Source organism: Lampris incognitus, chromosome 1, assembly GCF_029633865.1.
Source record: "Lampris incognitus isolate fLamInc1 chromosome 1, fLamInc1.hap2, whole genome shotgun sequence".
NCBI classification, from domain to species: Eukaryota; Metazoa; Chordata; class Actinopteri; order Lampriformes; family Lampridae; genus Lampris; species Lampris incognitus.
This window is the reverse complement of record NC_079211.1, coordinates 140,920,885-140,944,404: the sequence shown is the minus strand read 5'-3', so window position 1 is coordinate 140,944,404 and position 23,520 is coordinate 140,920,885. Positions and strand designations below refer to the sequence as shown.

General features: G+C 43.9%; 1 protein-coding gene across 1 annotated transcript in view; it reads right to left on the bottom strand.

Annotated features, from left to right (window-relative positions):
• The window catches only part of LOC130115577 (probable E3 ubiquitin-protein ligase HECTD4), a 76,365-nt gene that overhangs the window by 52,629 nt on the left and 216 nt on the right, over positions 1-23,520 (bottom strand). The window contains exons 2-17 of the mRNA XM_056283294.1: positions 14,417-14,970; positions 10,021-10,110; positions 9,790-9,917; positions 8,589-8,697; positions 6,889-7,027; positions 6,604-6,774; positions 6,300-6,492; positions 6,024-6,185; positions 3,295-3,408; positions 1,725-1,865; positions 1,393-1,631; positions 1,118-1,260; positions 901-971; positions 709-814; positions 455-575; positions 227-355 (exon numbers count right to left, since the gene is read on the bottom strand). Coding sequence (XP_056139269.1) covers positions 227-355; positions 455-575; positions 709-814; positions 901-971; positions 1,118-1,260; positions 1,393-1,631; positions 1,725-1,865; positions 3,295-3,408; positions 6,024-6,185; positions 6,300-6,492; positions 6,604-6,774; positions 6,889-7,027; positions 8,589-8,697; positions 9,790-9,917; positions 10,021-10,110; positions 14,417-14,970 — 2,610 coding nt within the window. The remainder of the gene's footprint in view (positions 1-226; positions 356-454; positions 576-708; positions 815-900; positions 972-1,117; positions 1,261-1,392; positions 1,632-1,724; positions 1,866-3,294; positions 3,409-6,023; positions 6,186-6,299; positions 6,493-6,603; positions 6,775-6,888; positions 7,028-8,588; positions 8,698-9,789; positions 9,918-10,020; positions 10,111-14,416; positions 14,971-23,520) is intronic.

The following is a 23,520-nucleotide window of genomic DNA, read 5'->3' as shown; positions in this document are numbered from 1 at the left end:
CAATACCAAGAGACAACACATGCTTAGTTTGGAAATAGCAAGTACTGAGGTGGCTGTTGATATAACTGTAGCTAATACATATAAAAAAGAAAACCATGCCATAAAAGCAACCATGCTGTGTTGCTCCTTGTTCTTTTGAGTTCCTCTCTTGCGGAAAGACAGGCAGGCAGACAGACAGACTCCACACAGACAGACAGTGGTAGGGGTATTTAAAGGGGATGTTTACCTGTACCTTCATTGTTTCCCCTTGTAGGGAGTTGTCACTGTCATCATTGTCGTCTGGGCGGATTAGAACAGTGTTACTGAGGAGGTGGTTCTGAACAGCCATGAGGTAGCGCAGACTTGGTGAGACCACCTAATAGAAGGGGACAATCTCAAGTCAGTGTGACTACAATGTGGGTGTTCTTAGTCATCCCCGATGACATTTAGTGTCACAGAACTGAAATATACATACTGGCACGGTGGAGAGCAGCTTCTGGAAATCGTCCCTGGCGACAGTTTGACATTTCGTGATAAGGAGACAGGATTCCCGCACAACAGTCTTCAGGATACAATGCAGGAGTTCATCACTGAGTCTAGGAGTGTGCAACAGTAAAAATGAGGGGGATTTACCTCAGGATACAGAGCTGTGACATAAAAATGGCTTCCAGCAAGACAATGAACTCCATAGGAATTTATTTTTTTAGTTAATAAAAGGGGACGGTTCACCTGTAGTGGTCCTCATCTTCACTCCCAAATCGATTCTTTTGCAGCTGGTCAGCTAAGTTGGTAAGGATGACATCCCGAAGTTGGGATAGACCACTGTTCCTTTCACCTAAGGATCAAAAGTACAGACATAAACGCGTGTGGACAAAACACTGGTAGAATCAAAAGAAAATGAATACGTATTTCCATGCTCACCTTCTGTCAAGACTAGCTTCAGCAGTTTGTTAAGTTCAGCCTCTCCCTGATATAATGTATTCAGGCCCGAGCTTCAGAGATGATGAAGGTGAACAAAGAAACAATTTAAATATTGAATTGCACAGTCACATAATGCAACAAGTTTAACTGTTTATTTGTTACATAAACAAACTTAACGTAGCATTGATCTCATCACGTTTCGACGTAATGGATTTACCTGATGGCCAAGCACACTTCTTTCTGGATCTCTTCTCCAATATGATCCACTGGAGCCATGAGCAGCTGCCAAAGGAGCAGGCCTGACCGACGCACGCTCTCCCTGTTCTGCTCTGACTGGGGATTGAAAAACCTGAACACCACCTAAAGAAGCATAACAAGTTTGTGCAAATAAAAAAAGTTGAGAAAAGGAAATAAAGGAGTAAAAGTAAGGAAATGGAAAACAGTTGACTTCCTGTCCATGCAAAACTGTCACCAGCGGCACCTGAGGCTGACCTGAAACACTACCAAGATGCAGCGGATGATGCAAGTATCTCCATTGACCATGGCTTTCTCCATGATGTCACAGATGCTGCTAAAGTGGCGTGCTTCGATGGGATGCTGCTTCCCCAGTAGGGCACCCAGGGGAAGGCTGCTGCTGCTGCTGGCTGCCAGCAGGTTAAGCTGATGAATACACATGGCACCTACATGATGAAGCAGCTGGTTGATCACCTCTCCGGTGGCCACTGTCTCATCTGTGGAATTGGGGCAAGGAGAGGGGGTCATTAAAATCTCAGCTGAGCCCTCACATGAAAAACATGTGGGTGTTGCAAGAGTACTTTGTCTACCTTTGGGTTCTTTGATGACATGGCTTACGCCTAGCCTATGGCAGACATGATGGAAGGCCTGGTTCCCAGGGTTGCACCACTGGTCCATGTAGTCGCTGGAACAGGTCCAGATCAAGTTGTTCAGGGCATCATAGCAGGCTCCTAGAGACCCAAAATACATAGGGACAAATGTCAGTTATAGTGTCAGTCATTGGCCCATATTGATAAAATTTAGCAGTAACAGCATTGTGCCTCAGTAATTTGAGCCCATTCATAAAAATTCCATGGCAGTGGTCACCACTGAAAATACACTCTACTGTGGTGTTATTGTCAGTGGTGACCCTGGTGGTAGCCAATTACAATCAATATGTGAATGAAGTCTTTCATATTCAAGACCCCCGATCATCCTGGCTTTCAAAACAAACCTCATGCGGGCACATAGACGTCCAAACAAATTCAGAGAGAACAAGAAGAGCGAACAAGAACAAGCCCATGCAAGCTTTGTTTTGAGAGCGAGTGATGAGGGGAAGATCTGCAGTAAATAATTGTTTAAATTTCTGTCTTTTCTACTCTCAGAGCTATCAAGTGGCTTCAGAATACTTGGCTTGTGCTGCATGAGCTGTCTGGAGTACTTTTTTTCTTTCTTATTTTGGTCTTTTTCCCCCTTTTTCTCCCCAACTGTACTTGGCCAATTACCCTATTTTCTGAGCTGTCCTGGTCGCTGCTCCACCCCCTTCTGCCGATCCGGGGAGGGCTGCAGACTACCACATGCTTCCTCCGATACATGTGGAGTTGCCAGCCACTTCGTTTCACCTGACTGAGGAGTTTCACTAGAGGAATGTAGCACGTGGGAGGATCCCACTATTCTCCCCAGTTCCCCCTCCCCCCCGAACAGGTGACCCAACTGACCAGAGGAGGCGCTAGTGCATCGACCAGGACACATACCCACATCCGGCTTCCCACCCGCGGACACGGCCAATTGTGTCTGTAGGGACGCCTGACCAAGCCGGAGGTAACACGGGGATTCGAACCAGCAATCCCCGTGTTGGTAGGCAACGGAATAGACCGCTACGCCACCTGGATGCCCCTGGAGTACTTTTATGGTAAATTCCTTTGCTATTTTCAGAAGTCCAACGAACTGGCTACCATCCACTACAAATGTTTGGAAGGAAGCTGCTCTGGCATTTTGTTGGCCAACTCCCTCAGTGATGTACAGAAAAAGAACACAGGTTTCAACTGGCAGGAGGGTGAGTAAATAATGACAGAAATTTTATTTTGGGGGTGAACTATCTCTTTAATGAAACTTTTTATGTAGATAATCATAAGTTTGTACTATATATTGCCTTGCCAGAGTAGTTGGTATTTTTGCACAGTTTTTATGAATCTCTTATGGGACATGCAACTTATCAAAGGTAGGTGGTGTGGTCAAAACGGGCAAGCTGTAAAAGAAAGGCACAAATCCCAGTTTATGAATAGAGAAAATGCCTACCACCACGCCGTTATCCCTGTTGGCACGTTTTATGAGTATAAGCAATTGAGACTTTCTTCAATAACATTGATGTAAAAGTACAGAATGAAAACTAGACCTTACCCAGCCCTGCCACCTGGGCCCCCCTGCCAAGAGAACTTCCAGGGGCATCAATGAGATCTGCGCGACTGCTGAACTGACCGTCAGCAAGGTTGAAGACAAGGCTCGAGGCTAAGACTGACCAAGACAAACAGGAAAGTTCAGTTGTTTATAGTGGAAGAAGGAAGCGCTGCATGGCTCTGATGGCTCACATGAGAGGTGCTCTTTTAGTGGGGCAGGAGAAACTACAAGAAACAAGATCCAGGAAGCCTTGCTTGATATTAGTCCTTAAGTAGCACAGAAAACCATGGAAAATACTAAGGCACTCCATCTTCAGATGAAACAATAGAGTGAATTTATTCTTTGAGTATCTAGGCAACCAAACAGACCAATGCGTATTGACTCTAAATCTTCATCAGGGTCTGACAAACACAATCAATCTGAATTACATACCAGCTGAGACACACAAGGCCTTGTGTATAACCAATAGGGGACACAAAAAAAAAAAAAAAAAAATATAACATGGGCCCCATACATAGATGCGGGGGAAAAAAAACTTGAATTTACAATAACACATAATAACTATAAATGATTCACATAAAGTGAAAATATATTAAATCCTGAGATACCCAAGAATTACTAATAATTAATTTCAATGAAGAAATAAATATATACAAGACAAGAAAAAAAATTATATATACATATATATTTTTTTCTTTTTTCCCATGGAAATTTATTTTTCTGTGCAAATGCACTTACTGCAACTTGTTGCTTCATTGCAAGTCTATTTGCAGACACACACACAAACACGCGCGCGCACACACACACACACACACACACACACACACACACACACACACACACACACACACATCTTTTTTGCTTTATATTTATTTCTTCATTGAAATTAATTGAATTCATTGACAGTATGTGAAGTTGGTTTCATACATTTTGGGGAACGGTAATTTTTTTTCCCATTGTATTGAATATTATTGCTCATTAGTAATTGTTGGGTATTTTCAGGAGTTAATACATTTTCACTTTATGTGAATCACAGATACTATGTCTTCACTTTGTTTGCCATGTATGTATGTACAGGGCTCATGCTGTTGTTTTTCGCACCCCCTATTGGTTGGTTTGTGTATTGGGTGGAATGCCACCCATGTCCATCCATTATCTGAACCGCTTATCCTGCTCTCAGGGTCACGGGGATGCTGGAGCCTATCCCAGCAGTCACTGGGCGGGCCCTTAGAGTCCATACACACTGGTCTATTTGGTTGCCTATATGCTCAAAGAATAAATTCACTCTACTGTTTCATCTGAAGATGGAGTGCCTTACTTTTTTTTATGGTTGTCTGCGCTACTTAAGGACTAATATCAAGCAAGACTTCCTGGATCTTGTTTCTGAGAAAAGTTCAGTTTATCAGCTCATCTCTGACAATGGGGCAAAAAACAGCATAGTCACTAAAAAACTGTCCCAAACTTTTCCAAGACTTGACCAATGTTTGTCATCACCTATGATTTTTATTCTAATATATACAATTAGCTGTGTTGCGTAGCTGCAGCTGTTCTTACTTGAGACTGGTAATCAGATTATTCATTGCTTAAGTTAAATTTTCCTCTATAACAAAGGCAACAGCTTCATTTGTATGCCATAAAGGTGGCTGTACAGTAATAGCTGCGAGCATAAATTCCATCTTGCTGAGATGCTGCTCATAGAGGTTTCAAAGATCCAGGCACATTATTGACCCATGAAGTAATCAGCTGTAAACCAGCTTTATCTGGTCACCAGGGTCTGAAAGGACACTAAAATGACCTCACTAAAATGACCTCTGCAAGAGCTGACAGCTGGTAGGGGCTGGAATCACCACAGGTCAGAGTCCTGTGTGGGTCTGATGTTAGAAATCAGTTCCCGTTCCAGCACCATGCAGAACTCTGGCCACCCTGCTAACCTTATATTTTCACAAGTCCTGCAAATCACCCAACACATTAATTCAGTATCCGCTACCCAACAGTGGACAGCAATCTGGATGTTCCATGTTTATCCATTGGGGCTGTGGCGGAAAATTCAGCCACTGCCAGTGATGATGTATGGCCAGGGGAACTTTCCATCAAGAGTTCAACTTCCCCCGACTTTTGCTATCATGCTGACCAGAGGAACAAACCAAGTGAATAGGAAAAGGTGAATAAAAGACTAGAATCGATGTTAAATTATTTTGGTTAATAAATATTATTATTACCCACATCCGACCCACACATCTGTCTGTTTTTTTGGCCCACATCCGTACCTGCAAATTTCACCAAAATAAAACTTTACCCATTAGCCAAATATTTTCTAGGCTGCCTGACCCGATGCAAGATTCTGTAAAAGATGTTCCAGCCCCAACCAGCTTTGGTTAAATGGTCTCTCTACTCTGCCTGCAGGCAATAACTACACCTCCCTGGCATGAGAAAAGGACCAGCAGCCCCAATCAAAGTAGAGTTTACTTTGCATTTCTCTCCTTCACGAAACATTATTTTGGTTAGTCCTAAAAACCCATCTGCCTACTTACCTATTTCACTGTGAATAATTACAAATACGTTAATATTTTACGGAACATTCCTGAAATATTGTACATGCATAATTTTCCATGACTTCCCCTGGCCTGTGAAATAAATTCTTTAAATCTCAAACTCTCATCATGACCATCAAAACCCTCAAAAACACAGCAAACTGAACATTTTACAGTGATATTGTCCTTGTATGTTCTTACTTTTCAGGGAGGACAGGCCGCTGGTACCTCCAAACAGGGAGCGTGTGGCGGAGCTCCCTGACACACCAGGAGGTGAAGCCAGCATTACCAGATAAGTGCCACACACATACATGGGGGTCCTCCTCAAGGTCTTTAGAGGTAGTCCACAGCTAGTGTTGACAGCTGCAGGAGAGTTAAAGTCAGATGTCTCACTAAAAACAGTTTTAGAAGTCTATGGGTAACCACATAAAACAGAATATATGATACACTGCATGTTCTCTATGAGTAATACATTACCAGACTGCTCCTCCTTTACAGTGTTGGTAATGGCAGAACCTGTGAGAGCAGCCAATGTGGCAGAGTGGGAGGCTCTGAAGCGGGACATGCGACTCAATAGAAGCTCATTCAAACACTTGGAAGACTCTCCCTCCTTCCGTGTCAGGATCACCCTCTCCTGCAAGATGTCTGCCACGCATAGCCCTGTTTGAGTCTACACCGGATGCGATTAGGGGGCAGAAGCAAAAAGGAGACATTTGACGCATGGGTCACAGAAATGGAAAGGCTCAGCACTACTGACAAAGATAATGGAGAACACACTCACCGACAGGTGAAAGACATCCATGAAGACTGAGTGGCCTTTCTGAGTTTTCTCGTTGAGACTGGCAGGGGACCAGACCCAATAAAGGTAGGTTCCATCTGAGCAGAGGTGCAGCGTGGTCATGTTGCTGCCCACTGGGAAGTGGTGGGTTGGCATGGGCACTATCTGGCACACCTGGAAGTGACACATTGAACACAACATTATAAAGATGTGTTTTGTAAAAGTGGATTTTAGTTCAATTTAACAGAGCCAATAAACAGCGAATGATAGTGTTAAATGAGAGGGTACCTGGAGGGTGAAGGGGTCAATGACCTGGCACAGGTGATGAGGCTTGGCATCAAAGGAGGCGGGACGGTGGAGGAGACGACCACTGCAGAACACCACCCAGCCAGGCTCCAACTCCTCATTTCGACAATACACAAAACCCCTTGGCAAACACACAATCTTTTTTTAATCCAATCGTTCTCTGAATATAGGATTTTAATTAGCCTGAACAAGGGCTTTTTTGTGAACAGGGTGAACACATGACATTGGAATAGAGCTGAATTCTGGATTGTACTGTAAAAGCATCACTCTTCTGAACGGCTGATCATTCGTCTTCATTAATTTTGAACACCATGGATGAGCAGGGCAGCTACCAAATAGCATAGTTTTAGAATCTGGTAGTAGATATTTAGGGTGTGGACTGAGACGCCAAGTTTGACTAGAGGTCATCAGAGGGAAAATTAGTTCAGGAGCTAGAACAACAGAAGCCAGTCAAAACCTGGGCACAGAGTCAAGCAGCCGGTCACTGGAGGTTTAACCTGCCAAAGCACTTGTGCAAGTCTTTGGGAAACAAGACAAACCCTATAGTGATTTTTCCTGACTATTGACTATTTCCTAAAAAAGTAAAAATATGGATAAGAACAAGACAGCTCTAGATCTAGCCAAATTCAGTCTTGGTCGCTTTACTTCCAACCATTTTTGCTCAACCGAAATCAAAGTGTAAGGTCATGGTTAAACATACAGCACGTGAAAGGCTAGAGCTCTATGGATGAGACAATATGGCTCACTTGCTGATGCTACAACTCTTTGGTTCTCCTTATACTTATGCTTTTATAATTCTTGGGAATAGTGAGAACAGCTGGGTAACCTGTGTCTGGCCAAGTCCTGTGACTATATAACAAAAACACAGAAGTGTTCAATTTCCAAACCTTTACAAAGAGCCTACATTATCGATGTACAGATTGCGCGACAGTTCTTTGCACTAGTTCACAGCCCTGTTACTTTCCACATCTACTCCTTGCTGCAGGCACAGCTTATGACAATGTTGTCAACACTGCTCCATGGACGAAGCTTTCTCACAAGTTGTGCTGATATGTATGTTGTCAAACCATATGTACGTCTTTATAACCCAAGGAGAGGTTAGTAAGAATAAGGCTTGCTTAAGCAAATTTGACCTATTTTCACCAAGCAATTACACGTTTAGGAAACAACTCAACTGCATGATGCTACCAAATCTTGTGGCATCTGTGGAACATGCTACATTTTTTTTCCCCATTGCAATAGAAACTTATGTATGTCAAGTGGTAGAGTTCCAGGTTTTCGTCTCCGAGTATTGTTAGGAATATGGAAATACCGTCATAAAAAATAACCGTCTCCTTCTCCCATTCAAAGAATTTTTCTTTTGTAGTCAGTTTAGATCAAAAGGGGATGAGAGTATAGACCAGGTAGACCAGAAAGTACAGGACACAAGGTAGCCCCATGGTGCCCTTGGGAGGAGAATGGACAAGACTTCTAATTTCTCTCTCTCTCCTATCTCGTGCCCTCTCACACAAACATACTCTCTTCTTTCTCTCTCTCTCTCTCTCTCTCTCTCTCTCTCGCTCTCTCTCTCTCTCACACACACACACACACACACACACACTCTCTCTCTCTCTCTGATTCCGTCTATCACTCTTTCCTGAGTGCTGCAGATCCAGACAGGGCAGGCAGGGGTGTCATATTACCTCAGTGTCCCATGTAAACCAGAGCCCAGCTTGCTGAGACCCCTCCCAAAGGAATTAGTGGTATACAGATAGAGCCCATCTGTGGCAAGGCATCTGCCCAGGTCTGTATCTGCAAAACACACATGGAAAGAAAGAAAGAAATAGGGAGGTAATGATGGACAGCATGGCCAATTGGGATAGAAAGTGTGTGCTTACGGACGTGTGTGTGTGGGGTGGGGGGGGGCACGACACCGGAGTGGTCAATGACAGTACAGAGAATGAGGGGGACAAAATGAGGCGGAGGCATCTGATTAGTGGTATTGTGATATACAAACGTGGCTCTTAACTGAGGCAACAGCAGGGACAGACTGACATCGATTTCCCATTTTACCATTTCTTCGTTGTTTTAGCTTTTGAAAATGCAAAAAAAGTGAAGACAAGTGAAATGTAATTATTGCAGAACATTCCTGTAGCCAAAATAAATGAGCAATAATGTCACAATCCACCCACAGAAATGAACTAAATGAGTCTGGAAACAAACAAGAGACTGGGCAAAGTATAGTAAATGTTTCAATTGGTTTACTGAGTTTGAACGAGCCATTAAGGGTTTAGCCATCCCCAATACATGTACTGCTTTGGGAGGGCAGTGCAGAGGTCTTGGCACAGACATGGTGACTCAAGGTACAGCAATACCAACGTATGGTCACAAAACCGTTAACTGGCCTCATATCGATGTTCCGTTCCAAGACACTTCACGCAACCCCCCCCCCCCCCCGATCAGCTTGCATGGGTCCACAAGGTCAGCCGATCGATTTCTGGAATGAGACAGCACTCTCTCGTGCCCTGCTCTGTCCCCTAAACCTCTCGTGGTCGCCACACGTCTCTCCAGTTTTAATGGAAGCTCGTGTCCTCACTACACACCAATGAGACAATATAAGCCCCGAACATGGCAATGCGCTCTCGTTCTTCCCTCTCTGTCGGGACTCCAACTGGAAGCGATCCGGACAAAGGGGAAGCATAAATAATCTAAAGGTGAATAAATAAATAATAATTGGGGTGCAGTATTATGAGGGCAAGTTGAACTGACACAGTAAATTCCTTTATACATCCATGACTTGGGAAAACAGTAAGCACCCCCATACATAATGCTGATACACATTATGATAACAAAACAAGTTCATCACACAGAGATGCATGCAAAAAGGGTGGGGTGAGGAGTAACCTTTATTCTCTGCCCCTCCAGCAGTACTATCGGGTGTGGGCAGCATGTCCTCAAAACCCCACGACACACTATGCTTGCCCCCCAAGAGGCAGGATGGAGAGCCTGGTCCTCCTTCCAGGACCAAGAGCCTATATAGCAGACGGGATACAGAGAGGTTATTTGTCCAGAAGATTCTTTTTGGGAACAGTTTACTTGCTATGTGGAGATGAACCAAAGTCATAAGTTACTTACCGATACAGTACGTCTGCCACAGGGAGTTGTCCCAGGTCTGTCTGTTTCTGCAGCAGGTGAACAGTGTGGATGAAGGTCTTAAGTGAGCCCCTGGAAAACAGAGAGGCTTATGAGTAAGGGGGCGGCCGACAATTAACAAAAATGAAAGCTCACCATTAGCCCTTAAGATAATGCTAGGGTGGTGGTGGGTGAGATGAAAAGGTAATAATATAGTAATAGCAATAACACCTTCTATTCCACTGCAGTAAGGACTTAAAAAATACCCCTTTGTGTTCGATTGCTCCCTAGCATTTAGCCCTGGAATTTAAGGCATGCATTGTTTACTCCCTTTATTATCTTATGCAATCTGTAGCTGAACAGGAGTCCAGCGATTCTATCCTATTTAGTATTATTGGTCAAATAAAAAGTCCCACAACTACCCCACAGATTTGGAACTATTATTACAACAATGAAAATGAGCTTCAGTGGTCTCAGAAGACACTGAAACTACAGATATCAACACACTGATTATCACTTCTACGATAACCATTATTACACACCATAGACTACATTATCGTTGTAGTTATCGCCAGCAGAAGTAAAGAAAAAAATAGTTAAAAAAAGTGATAAATTAAACATACAACCACGACCCTCCCCCATCAATGTAATGGTGCAGTAAATGTGACACCGCTTGTGCATATCATCTATAGGTTAGATTTACAAAGAATCCAAGTATTACATTGACAGTGGTGGACTGATAAAAGATAGTGAAATGTTGCAAAGGGCAGCAATGTATATTTAGTCCAGTGTTCTACCTGAGGTTCCACATGCTACAACACAGACAATGATGGTGAGTCAGCCCTGAACCTAAATCCCACTCTGCACCTCAGCACTGAAACACCTCATTAGCAAGTGATAGCACAGCTCACAACTGGTTTGTCTTTTTGCTCACTTAACCCCTGTCGCAAAGTGAAATCTGCCAACCCAGCCCATCGCCAGGGATAGTCCAGCAGATTGCTCTTTAATTTGCTACCGCTGTCGGTGAAAAGGCATAGGGGCTGGATAGTTCCCCGCAACAATGGGCTCTCAGCCTCTAACGGCACAAAGGGCAGAGGGTTCTGGTTTTGACAAGTCAAGCTCAGGTGTCACGAGCAGAAGTCTGACCACACGCCATGGCAACAAAAAAAAAAGGTAGTCTGCTCCTCTATGGAGTAGGTAACAAAGAGCAAGACTAGGTCAAAACCTAGTATACGGCTGAATCGTGTACGGTCAATGTTCAAAATTGTGGCCAATTTGTTAGCGGGATACTCAGTGGTAATGTCTATAATGTGAATTACTGGGTATTAAATGGTCATCTGCAATTTTCCATAGTGGTCCCAGTAATAGTTGTTAAAGTGTACTGAAGCAGCATACTATCACATGATATGATAGTTAAAAAAAAGCCTATAAATGCAGTTGCAAGAACAATATTTTCCATTCATATCTTGGGATGTTTGATTTGAAAGAGAAATTGATTTAATTGTAAGTATACCTATTCTAATTATGTTAACTCCCCCTCTTTCATCCGTTTCTATCTGCAGATGTCTCGTTTTTCTAGGACTCACTCTGTATTGACAGGCGAAATCACAAAGAATGGGTTGCAGCCATTGACAGCACTATGAATTGTGCATCACTTGCAACCGCTATCTGCCCCATCTCAAGGTCCGACTCACAAAAGATATTGCACAGATATTACAGTGCAAACACGCCCATAGTTTTGCAGCTGAGTGCAATTTGAATTTGTTTTGCGTCTGATTGCAATTATCCATGTGGCGAAGTATAAATGGTGACTTCACACCAAGAACACAGTAGGCAGGTTCCATGTCATCCCTGATGTCATCAAGTATAGCAGGAATTGTTTGACCTGGCAACCTGGACCTGCGAATGATTTCAGTCTCCGTTAAATCAGTAAGTGATATTCCGTGGAATATCCACTCCCGAGCACGCCCGGCATGAAGATGCCTTCAGCTGGCTACAGTCACTGCTGCCATGATCACGGAAAGTCTGGGCATCAGTTACCACCAACTATCTGAAGTCAAGTCAGTTTTATTTGTATAGCCCAATATCACAAATTACAAATTTGCCTCAAGGGGCTTTACAGCAACACAACATCCTGTCCTTGTTCCTTATCCGATGCGAGGGTCTAACTCCTTAAAAAAAAGCCTTTAACAGGGAGAAAAAATAGGAAGAAACCTCAGGGAGAGCAACAGACTCTTACTGCATGTCACTATTAGTACTGGTGTTTTGCAGTGAGGCTCATTTGCATAGAAAGGGGCCAATTTTGCGCCAAATGTATGCATATTACCTAATGTAAATATGTGCAAATAGCAACAGAGCACCAAGATGCTCTTCTCAGCAGCGCAGGTAGGGGTGCGTTTTGCGGGTGCTTTGATAAATACACAGTGCCGGCACAATGGCCCAGTGGTTAGCACTGTTGCCTTACAGCCAGATGGCCCTGAGTTTGAACCCCAGGCCGTCCCAGGTCCTTTCTGTGTGGCGTTTGCATGTTCTCCTTGTGTCTGCGTGGGTTTCCTCCTGGTGCTCCGGTTTCCTCCCACCATCAAAAAGACATGCATGTTAGGGTTAATACTCCTGTCTGTGCCCCTGACATAGGCAATTGAAAGAAGAACTGGAGTTGGTCCCCGGGCGCTGCAGCTGCCCACTGCTCCTATACAATAGGATGGGTTAAATGCAGAGAACAAATTCGTTGTAAGAATACAATGACAAAATAAAGTGGCTTTCTTCTTTTTGTCTTTTTTTTGTGCAGGTTTAGCAGCCGCAAAAGCCACGCAATCCTTTGTGAGTGAGTGTTTTGTCAGAGTGATTGTTATTTGGGGTGCTTTAACTGTACACTCTCCCTCATGCCTCTCAGCACTCGGCCGACCATTCATTTAACTTTATTGATGTTGGTCACCTGATCCAGTTGTCCAATCGTGTCAACCTGATCATTCAGTCAGTCACGCTACCATGATCACTCAGTCAGTCAGTCAGTGATATTAGCGTTTGTAGGGCTGGCCTGCTGGTCCGTTCCAGCCAAAAACAACACCAGAGCCTCACTGGCACATTTATAGACTAATTCAACTGTACTGAGTTTAGATTAGCCGAGGACACTCGACCTGATGATGATGATGAGTTTAGATTCCTTGGTTATTTCAAATGTGAACAAGGGACTCAGGGTCGCGGGGATGCTGGAGCTATTCCAGCAGTCATTGGGCGGCAGTCGGAGAGACACCCTGGACAGGCCGCCAGCACGCCCCACCCACCCACTCAACACACACACACACACACACACACACACACACACACACACACACACACACACACACACACACACACACACACACACACACATTCACACCGAGGGACAATTTAGTCTGGCCGATTCACCTGACCTACATGTCCTTGAACTGTGGGAAGAAACCGGAGCACCCGGAGGAAATCCACACAGACACGGGGAGAACATGCAAACTCCACACAGAGGACGACCCAGGATGACCAACCAAGGTTGGACTACCCCAGGGCTCGAACCCAGGACCTTCTTGCTGTGAGGGGACTGCGCTAACCATTGCGCCACCGTGCCGCGTAATAAGTAGCTATAATATTACAAATGACAAAAATAGCTCATTAGCTCAAAGTATTATTGAAAACCTGTGTAATCTGCATTCAGGTAAATGCACTGCTTGAACTGGAGTAACTGTCAAAGCCTCCAATACTAAGGCCACGTGAAAAATACAAAAATGAACACGCTGTCACTAATCAAATAGCTAAACAATTGGCTGGAACACTGGAAAGGACTGATTGGGTTTTTTTGTTTGTTTTTTTATCCTATTTTTTATCAGTAATTCCGGCATTTTATATGCAAACAATCTGTCTTATTCAAAACCTTCTTGCAAAATTTGTAAATATAGCATCACAGCACATCTGTTTGACTGAAACTGATTCCATACGCACCTCCAGCCTATCAGCCATCTTGTACTTAAAAACAGACTACAAACAGCTAAATAGTCTGCAGTTGGCTCTACAAGCTTCAAATAGATAAGGAACATTCTTGCATAAGCAAAAATATTACATAAGCAATTGCTGACTGTTGTTTGGTTCAACTAGACTCTCTACAAATATAGTATTTCTTTATTTGGATCCCCATTAGCTGCCACTGTGGTAGCACAACTCTTCCTGGGGTCCACAAGCACGACAACACAAGACAACAGCCAACAAATACACACCCCACCCAAAACAACAGAACAGAGGCGTTAATTTTACAGCAAGAGCTTCGTAAGCCTTCCAACTGTCAAAACTGACAAGAGCAAAGGAGGGGAAGGGACAATGGAATGATCTAAACCCACTTGTTTTCCCTTCACCCGAGTGAGTGTTGTCTCACCTGGCACAGGCAAGTGCTACTAGGGCAGCTGCAGCGTTCTCCCTCTGCCTGTGAGTGTGAAGTATCTGTGTCTGGGCCTGTCCCTCAATTTGGCCTCCTTGCTGGGCGCCATCCTCAAGCCAAGAGCACAGCAGTCCCTCCAGGCCATTGAGGCAGTCGGCAGGCTCTTTGCTGAGGCTGAGCGGCTGACAGTCCCGCAAGCAGGCTAGCAGTACCTCAGCTGTGATCCCACAGAGCGCTGGGTCACTGCGGGTCTGAGACTGCAAAAGGGGGAAAACAAGCAGCAGGCCCACACGGGAGGTGAAGGGCGCCTGCTCAGGTTGTTGCAGCAGGCCTTGTCGTTTGAGCAGAGCCAAGGCCTCTTCATCGGCTCCTCCGGCCCCCTCACGCTCTTGTTGCTCCTCTAGGGCGAGCTGCCGCTGTGCCCCCCACAAGCCACGGAGAGCGTTGAGGCGGTATTCCAGCAGACGTGCATACGCATTGCTCTGGTTCCCACAGACAGCACGAAGACGCTCAGCCAACTCTACAGGGTTCTTCGTCTCAAATGTTAGGATCTAGTGGAGAAGGACAGACGCACAGGACAGGGGAGAGAAGAAAAATAAAGGGATACATTAACAGAAGACCACATAGACCTTTCCTTCAGGAATAAAAATGGCTGAGAGGGATCAGTTGGTGATGACACTGCACAGTGCATTTACCCCATAGTCATCATCAAGTACTGGTCTGGCTGTGCACAAATCCAATTTGCCATGCCAGAGGGCAGTTGCACCCAAATAAAATGTTGCTAAATCAAATATGGAGAAGAAGCAAAGCAACAGCATTTGAATTTCGGTGAAATGGATTTAAATAGAAAAAAAAAAGACATATTCAAGTGCACCTTAGTCTGGAATTTATTCTAATGAACTCAAACAGTGTCTGCAGATTAGTATAACGGAAGTCAACAGCCAAGTCAACAAGTATTTTTAAAACATACAGCCAAGAACGCATGTTTCCATTAGTACTGAACAGTAGTCAAAAATAAGCAAGGTAAACTTGGGGCTAACCTATGAGAAGACAGAACAATGTACTATATATGCACTTTGGCAGCTTTTCACATATTGATCACGCTGTGAGCCCCAAGAATCGTGGACTAGAAAAACAACCCATTATGCCATTTAGCAGGCACAATCTGTATTGATTGCATTTCAGAAACGCTACTAATGTTACGGTAGCTCTCCCCAGTTGGACACTAGGCCTTCTCAACCTTACTGTGCAAAAACAGTGCTGCGAGAGGATAAAAATAGTCAGCATCTCAATGCCCATAGTTCAATAGTGCCGAATGAGCTGATTCTTGAAGTAGGACACGATATCGTCACTGCAATGAGTGGGGCGAGTCTAAAAGATCATTGTTAACAACGCAGAAAAACACTACATGCTAAACTAGATGGAAATAGGCAACCTCACACACAAAGTGTAAAACTTACTGCATGCAAACTACACCCCTTCAAAGACAAGAGACTTGCTGGCGGCTGAAGGGCATATGCTCATTTACATAGTGGGCAGCTGAGAACCAGTATGGATTTTCATGATCTCTTTCATTGCACATTTCAAACCAAAAATACCTATTTCATCCAACGTAACTTTCAACTGCCCATAATTGTGTGACCTGTGACTTTTTCATACATGGACCTATCATTTCACACTGATTGAAGATCTTCACCCTGAACACAGTGAGGCTGGGTAAAGTACAGTAGAGTGGGTGGTGGTGAGTGGCGATGAGTTGATAACCAAAGAGCACAGATGTTCACCATGAAAACCATTTGCTTCCAACTGTAGTTTCAGGCCATGTCTCTTAACAAGTCATTCCGGATATTTGTTTTTGTTTTTTTGATTTTGAGATACTTTATTGATCCCCGTAGGGAAATTACGCGCTGCATTTAACCCATCCCAGCTATGTAGCTAGGAGCAGTAGGCAGCCGCCATGCAGCACCTGGGGACCAACTCCAGTTCGTCTTGCTATGCCTCGCTCAAGGGCACAGACAGGAGTACTAACCCCTAACATGCATGTCTTTTTTGATGGTGGGGGGAAACCGGAGCACCTGGAGAAAACCCACCGTAGACACGGGGAGAATATGCAAACTCCACACAGAGGACAACCTGGGATGACAGGTATTCCTCTGTGTGGAGTTTGCATGTTCATATCCAACTCGCCTTGCTCCCTTGTGAAAGCACATGTATAGTCTAGCCAATAAACAGAGGAAGCATTACTTTCTGCTAAACACTGTACAACTTGGGAGCTCAAGATCACAAAACAACTTTGCTGTTACTGTTGTGTAAAGACAGGCTTCGTTTTCATAACTACACTACCGTTCAAAAGTTTGGGATCACCCAAACAATTTTGTGTTTTCCATGAAAAGTCACACTTATTCACCACCATATGTTGTGAAATGAATAGAAAATAGAGTCAAGACATTGACAAGGTTAGAAATAATGATTTGTATTTGAAATAAGATTTTTTTTACATCAAACTTTGCTTTCGTCAAAGAATCCTCCCATTTGCAGCAATTACAGCATTGCAGACCTTTGGCATTCTAGCTGTTAATTTGTTGAGGTAATCTGGAGAAATTGCACCCCACGCTTCCAGAAGCAGCTCCCACAAGTTGGATTGGTTGGATGGGCACTTCTTGCGTACCATACGGTCAAGCTGCTCCCACAACAGCTCAATGGGGTTCAGATCTGGTGACTGCGCTGGCCACTCCATTACCGATAGAATACCAGCTGCCTGCTTCTGCTCTAAATAGTTCTTGCACAATTTGGAGGTGTGTTTAGGGTCATTGTCCTGTTGTAGGATGAAATTGGCTCCAATCAAGCGCTGTCCACTGGGTATGGCATGGCGTTGCAAAATGGAGTGATAGCCTTCCTTATTCAGAATCCCTTTTACCCTGTACAAATCTCCCACCTTAGCAGCACCAAAGCAACCCCAGACCATCACATTACCTCCACCATGCTTAACAGATGGCGTCAGGCATTCTTCCAGCATCTTTTCATTTGTTCTGCGTCTCACAAACGTTCTTCTTTGTGATCCAAACACCTCAATCTTGGATTCATCTGTCCACAACACTTTTTTCCAGTCTTCCTCTGTCCAATGTCTGTGTTCTTTTGCCCATCTTAATCTTTTTCTTTTATTGGTCAGTCTCAGATATGGCTTTTTCTTTGCCACTCTGCCCTGAAGCCCAGAATCCCACAGCCGCCTCTTCACTGTAGATGTTGACACTGGTGTTTTGCTGGTACTATTTAATGAAGATGCCAGTTGGGGACCTGTGAGGCGTCTGTTTCTCAAACTAGAGACTCTAATGTACTTATCTTCTTGCTCAGTTGTGCAACGCGGCCTCCCACTTCTTTTTCTACTCTGGTTAGAGCCTGTTTGTGCTGTCCTCTGAAGGGAGTAGTACACACCGGTGTAGGAAATCTTCAATTTCTTAGCAATTTCTCGCATGGAATAGCCTTCATTTCTAAGAACAAGAATAGACTGTCGAGTTTCAGATGAAAGTTCTCTTTTTCTGGCCATTTTGAGCGTTTAATTGACCCCACAAATGTGATGCTCCAGAAACTCAATCTGCTCAAAGGAAGGTCAGTTTTGTAGCTTCTGTAACGAGCTAAACTGTTTTCAGATGTGTGAACATGATTGCACAAGGGTTTTCTAATCATCAAATAGCCTTCTGAGCCAATGAGCAAACACATTGTACCATTAGAACACTGGAGTGATAGTTGCTTGAAATGGGCCTCTATACACCTATGTAGATATTGCACCAAAAACCAGACATTTGCAGCTAGAATAGTCATTTACCACATTAGCAATGTATAGAGTGTATTTCTTTAAAGTTAAGACTAGTTTAAAGTTATCTTCATTGAAAAGTACAGTGCTTTTCCTTCAAAAATATGGACATTTCAATGTGATCCCAAACTTTTGAACGGTAGTGTAATCACAACTGAGATTCACTGCCAAGCACAAGTGCACAAAATAGCCTTCAAAATAAGTTGCAAAGCTCAGGAACGATTTCACACTAAATCATGGTATTCTCAACCAGCATCCTGTGCATTTCTCCGGGTGACTGTATCTCCTAGCCGGCAATTCCACACGTTTCTCCAAGTTTGGGAACTGCTTAAAAGGTGTGTGGAAATTCAAAACTAGACGCTATATTATGTACTTTAAATCTCAAGCTTGTCAGGGAGGACAAAAATAAAATATTCCAAGTTTGTTAGTGGTGAGGGTGATACAAATGTTCGGTTCCCATTTGTCAACTCTATCAGTTCCCCACCCATATTCATTTCTTTTCCATTCAAAATTCTATTTTGGTGGGAAAAGAACCTGCAAGATACACTAAAAACCAGATGGATAGGCGTCCGGGTAACGGAGCGGTCTATTCCGTTGCCTACCAACACGGGGATCCCGGTTCAAATCCCCATGTTACCTCCAGCTTGGTCAGGTGTCCCTACAGACACAGTTGGCCGTGTCTGCAGGTGGGAAGCCGGATGTGGATACGTGTCCTGGTCACTGCACTAGCACCTCCTCTGGTCAGTAGGGGCGCCTGTTCGGGGGGGGGGAACTGGGGGGGACAGCGTGATCCTCCCACGCGCTACGTCCCTCTGGCAAGACTGTCAGGTGAAAAGAAGCAGCTGGCAACTCCACGTGTGTCAGGAGGGGGCATGTGGTAGTCTGCAGCCCTCCCTGGATCAGCAGAGGGGGTGGAGCAGCGACCGGGACGGCTCGGAAGAGTGGGGTAATTGGCCGGATACAATTTGGGAGAAAAAGGGGGAAAGACTCCAACGGAAAAAAAACAAAAACAAAAAAACAACCTGATTGATAGACTCACTCAGTAATTTGTGCAATTGTTGTAATTTTCTTGATATCAAAAGTCTTGATATCAAACGTTTATGTTGACCACAGGATTTCAGAGTAGGTGTGCATGTGCATTTCAAATTTTTGAATAACCTTTGGTGTCTGGAATCCTAATATGTTTCCATGTGCTAAATATTATGGTCTCCCGGACAGCCTACAATCCTGAGGGGATTGGGTAAAGAGATTATGTTGTAGAACTACAGTCAACTGTGTTTGGCTAGTGGTGTGCACAACCCTCCACATTATAGATATCAAGACAAACACACAGCAAAAGTTATTTAGCACAATATCTTTCACTCATTCCCTGCCATGCTCACTGCCTATAGGAAACAAGAAATATCCTTCAGAACAAGTAGTGGAGTGGGGAGCGCCGTGGGTGTCACAAGATTTCCAACAAAGGCACATTTTCAAATCATCCCTTAGTATGGTATGGAAGCAGATTTATATGGATGTGTTGCCATTTTAACACCTTTATGCAATACATTTGGCTGTACTACAAAATAATGTTCTTTATTAGTGAAGTAATATTAGGGATATCAAAACATTTTTTGCAGCGTCCGGGTGGCGTAGCGGTGTATTCCATTGCCTACCAACACGGGGATCGCCGGTATGAATCCCTGTGTTGTCTCCGGCTTGGTTGGGTGTCCCTACAGACACAATTGGCTGTGTCTGCGGGTGGGAAGCCGGATGTGGATACGTGTCCTGGTCGCCACACTAGCGCCTCCTCTGGTCGGTTGGGGCGCCTGTTGGGGGGGGGGGACTGGGGGGGAATAGCGTGATCCTCCCACGCGCTACGTCCCCCTGGCGAAACTCCTCACTGTCAGGTGAAAAGAGGCGGCTGGCGACTCCACATGTGGTAGTCTGCAGCCCTCCCTAGATTGGCAGAGTGGGTGGAGCAGTGACTGGACGGCTCAGAAGAGTGGGGTAATTGGCCGGGTACAATTGGGGGGAAAAGGAGCGGGGGGAACAAAACTTTTTTGCTAAAGATTTATGCAAGACATTTGACTCCATACAAACTTAAACAATATTTTGAAACTATTGGGCACTTTTTCACCTTATAAAATCAATCAAAATTGTGATTAGTGATCAATCCTGACAAATCCAAAATTGTTGACTTAACAGCACAGTTGCGTAACGACCGAAACTGGTACAGTTGATCACACCTGAAACAAGAGATCGGTTTCATATGAAAATTGCTGTGACCATTAATTAGAGTTACAATGGCCGTATGTACTATTCACAGAGGATTGGGGAATAGTTGCAATCACAAAAAAAGTAATAAACATACAACCACAACCCTCCCCCTATCAATGCAAGCTCCTTAGCAGGATGTCTTTCTCTGCCTGGGTGAGATTTTCTATCAGACAGATTCTTCACCCACTTGTCCACATGGCCATCGTGTGTCTGCCGTCCATCTCTGTGCCTGCCGTTGAGGGCGCCGGCTGTCGATGTCTGGCATGCAATCGCAATTGGTGATGGGGGACATTTGGTTGTTGATGTTTACCGTAAACCAACACATACTGATCAGTACTTAAGGTTTGACTCTCATCATCCACTGGAGCACAAACTAGGAGTCATCAAGATCCTGAGCTGACAATGTCCCCACCGAAACAGAAGGGGAGAAATCCCACATTAAACAGGCCCTGGGTAAGTGTGGCTATCCAAACTAGGCGTCTGTCAAAGCCAGGAAGATGCCCAAACAGTGCACCAGCCGATCGAAGACAGGAGAAGGACAACAGCTGTCTAAGCGTAAACCAGTGGTGATTTCATATGTGGCGGGAGTGTTGGAACCGTTGATACACATATTTTCCAAACACAGTGTCTCAGTTGCTTTCAAACCCCAAAACACGCTGCGCAAGAAATTGGTCCATCCCAAGGATCGAGTCCCCCAGCACAAACAGAGCAATAGAGTGTATGCTTTTAAGTGCCAGGAGGATTGCCATGACTTGTACATCGAGGAAACCAAACAGACTCAGGCAAAGAGGATGGCACAACACAGAAGAGCGACCTCATCAGGCCAGGACTCCATGGTCTACACCCATCTACAGGCCAGTGGCCACCCTTTCCAAGGATGAGGATGTGCACATCCTTGATAAGGAGGAACGCTGGTTTGAACGGGGAGTCAAAGGCCCCTTTTCCACTACATGGTACCAGCTCAACTCAACTCGACTCGCAGAGTGTCGTTTTCCATTACCGTAACAGTCTGCATTGATTTTGGTACCCGCTCCAGTTTTTTTGGAACCTTGACAAAGGCGATACCAGAAAAGTGGTAACAGTTAGCAAAATGCCAGTACTTTCCAGTAATGGAAAACAAAAAAGTCGAGTCAAGCCAGTACCATGTACTGGAAAAGGGGCAAAAGAGGCCATCTGTGTGAAGAGTGAACGACTATCCCTGAACCAAGGGGAAGGGGGGGGGGCTAAGAATACATCTATCGCCATCTTACAAGGTTGTGATTGCAACTTTCTTGACCTGACCAAATGAACTGATTCACCTTTCTTTCTTTCTTTGATTTTCTTACCTGGATTATTGAGCATGCATTAATACATTTCTCCAGATAAGTTAGTCAAATAGCCTAAATGTGGCTTCAGGGCTCAGAGGACTCTGGTGTTTAATGCAGCTGGGCAGCCACACCAGGTTACTCACTGTGTACAATAAGGATAAGCCTGTATACTAAATTTCGTTGCTGACAATTCAAATAGTGAGGTGCACTGACCTGTTCATAAAAACCATTAAGGCAAATTTAAGAGGAAAACATGTTTATTTTTGTAAGTAAAGTATAAAAACATGTTAAATTTTTTTGGTACTAGACTAGTTATTTATGGCTGGACAAACATTGACTGATGTGAATTAAGAGAGTATATATTTTGATTAAGTGTTAGATTCTCCAAGGACTGCTTTATGTATTTAATTCGACTGAAAAAGGTAAACCAGCAGAGACATCAGTGCCACATTAGACGTTTCAATCGGTATCCAAGTCAAGCCTACAACAGCTACTAACAAAGTCACTTCCAGATTAAAATGTTACCTTCAAAATAATGCTATATAATTGGTAACGCTTCAAAGTTAAAATGAGCAAATTGAGCACACTAATCTATTTGCAAAATCAAAGTGGTTCACTGGGGTAGAATGCAAAACCTCTAGTTTGCATCCAAAGCAAACTGAAAACTGACGAGATTTTTTTTAAGATAAATTCTAATGTAAATGCAGTAAAGATGTGATATGACCCCTGATCATCTGCTATCAGAGCAGAAACCAAAAATTTACCTGATGTTGTTAGATGACACATATAAACCACACAGATTAAGGAGTTTCCACATAATATTTCAGGCGTAACTCTTAAAATACCAAAATTCACATATCGATTTCAATGAGTATACCTAGAAATAAACTTGGCTTAGAGGTTGGCACTATTGCCTCAAAACAAGAGGGTCCTAATTATGATTAAAAACACACAAACCTGTAAAGTTTGGTCTCTATCTATCCATCCCTCTATACCCTTTCAATCCAATTTAGGGAGGAGGTGAGTGGTGTGTGGTAGGGTTGTGGGTCTCTCTCTCTCTCTCTCTCTCTCTCTCTCTCTCTCTCTCTCTCTCTCTCTCTCTCTCTCTGTCACACACACACACAGAGTTCAAATCTCCTGTTCACATAACATTCAGCTTGAACTGTGGTAAGAAACTTGAAGGGCTGGGAGCATCCCAGCACCCACTTGTTGTGAGACAACAGTGTTAACAGCTAAGCCACTTAAACCTAATGTGTGAATGTCAGTATAACAGGAATGAATAAGGCACTCCATCACGATGCAGGCCATAACGTAAAAGTCGTTAAATAGCTGCTCTAAAGTCAAATATCAGTGGCCCAATGCATTGGAGACTGACCACAAAATGTCAGCATACTGTGACTCAATAAATAATGACGGTCTAGGGCATAAACACTTAAGTATAAAAGTGTAATAATATATGCTGTCTTTTGTTGCGATTGACAGGTGCACATGAACAGAAATGAAAAATTTACCAAACTGGAGAATAGGGCGTTTGTTTCCAAGTGAGGACTTTTAATTTGACACAAGATAGCCGGAAATGTGCTTGGGACATGCAGACTTGACAAGGGTTCAATAAACAGGGTTGGAAGTGGCTAAAGCCAACATTGATATATGAACCGCTGTAATCAGTGATTGCCCGAGGGCGTGTCACCGTCGATAACGAACGAAAAGAAATACAACACAAA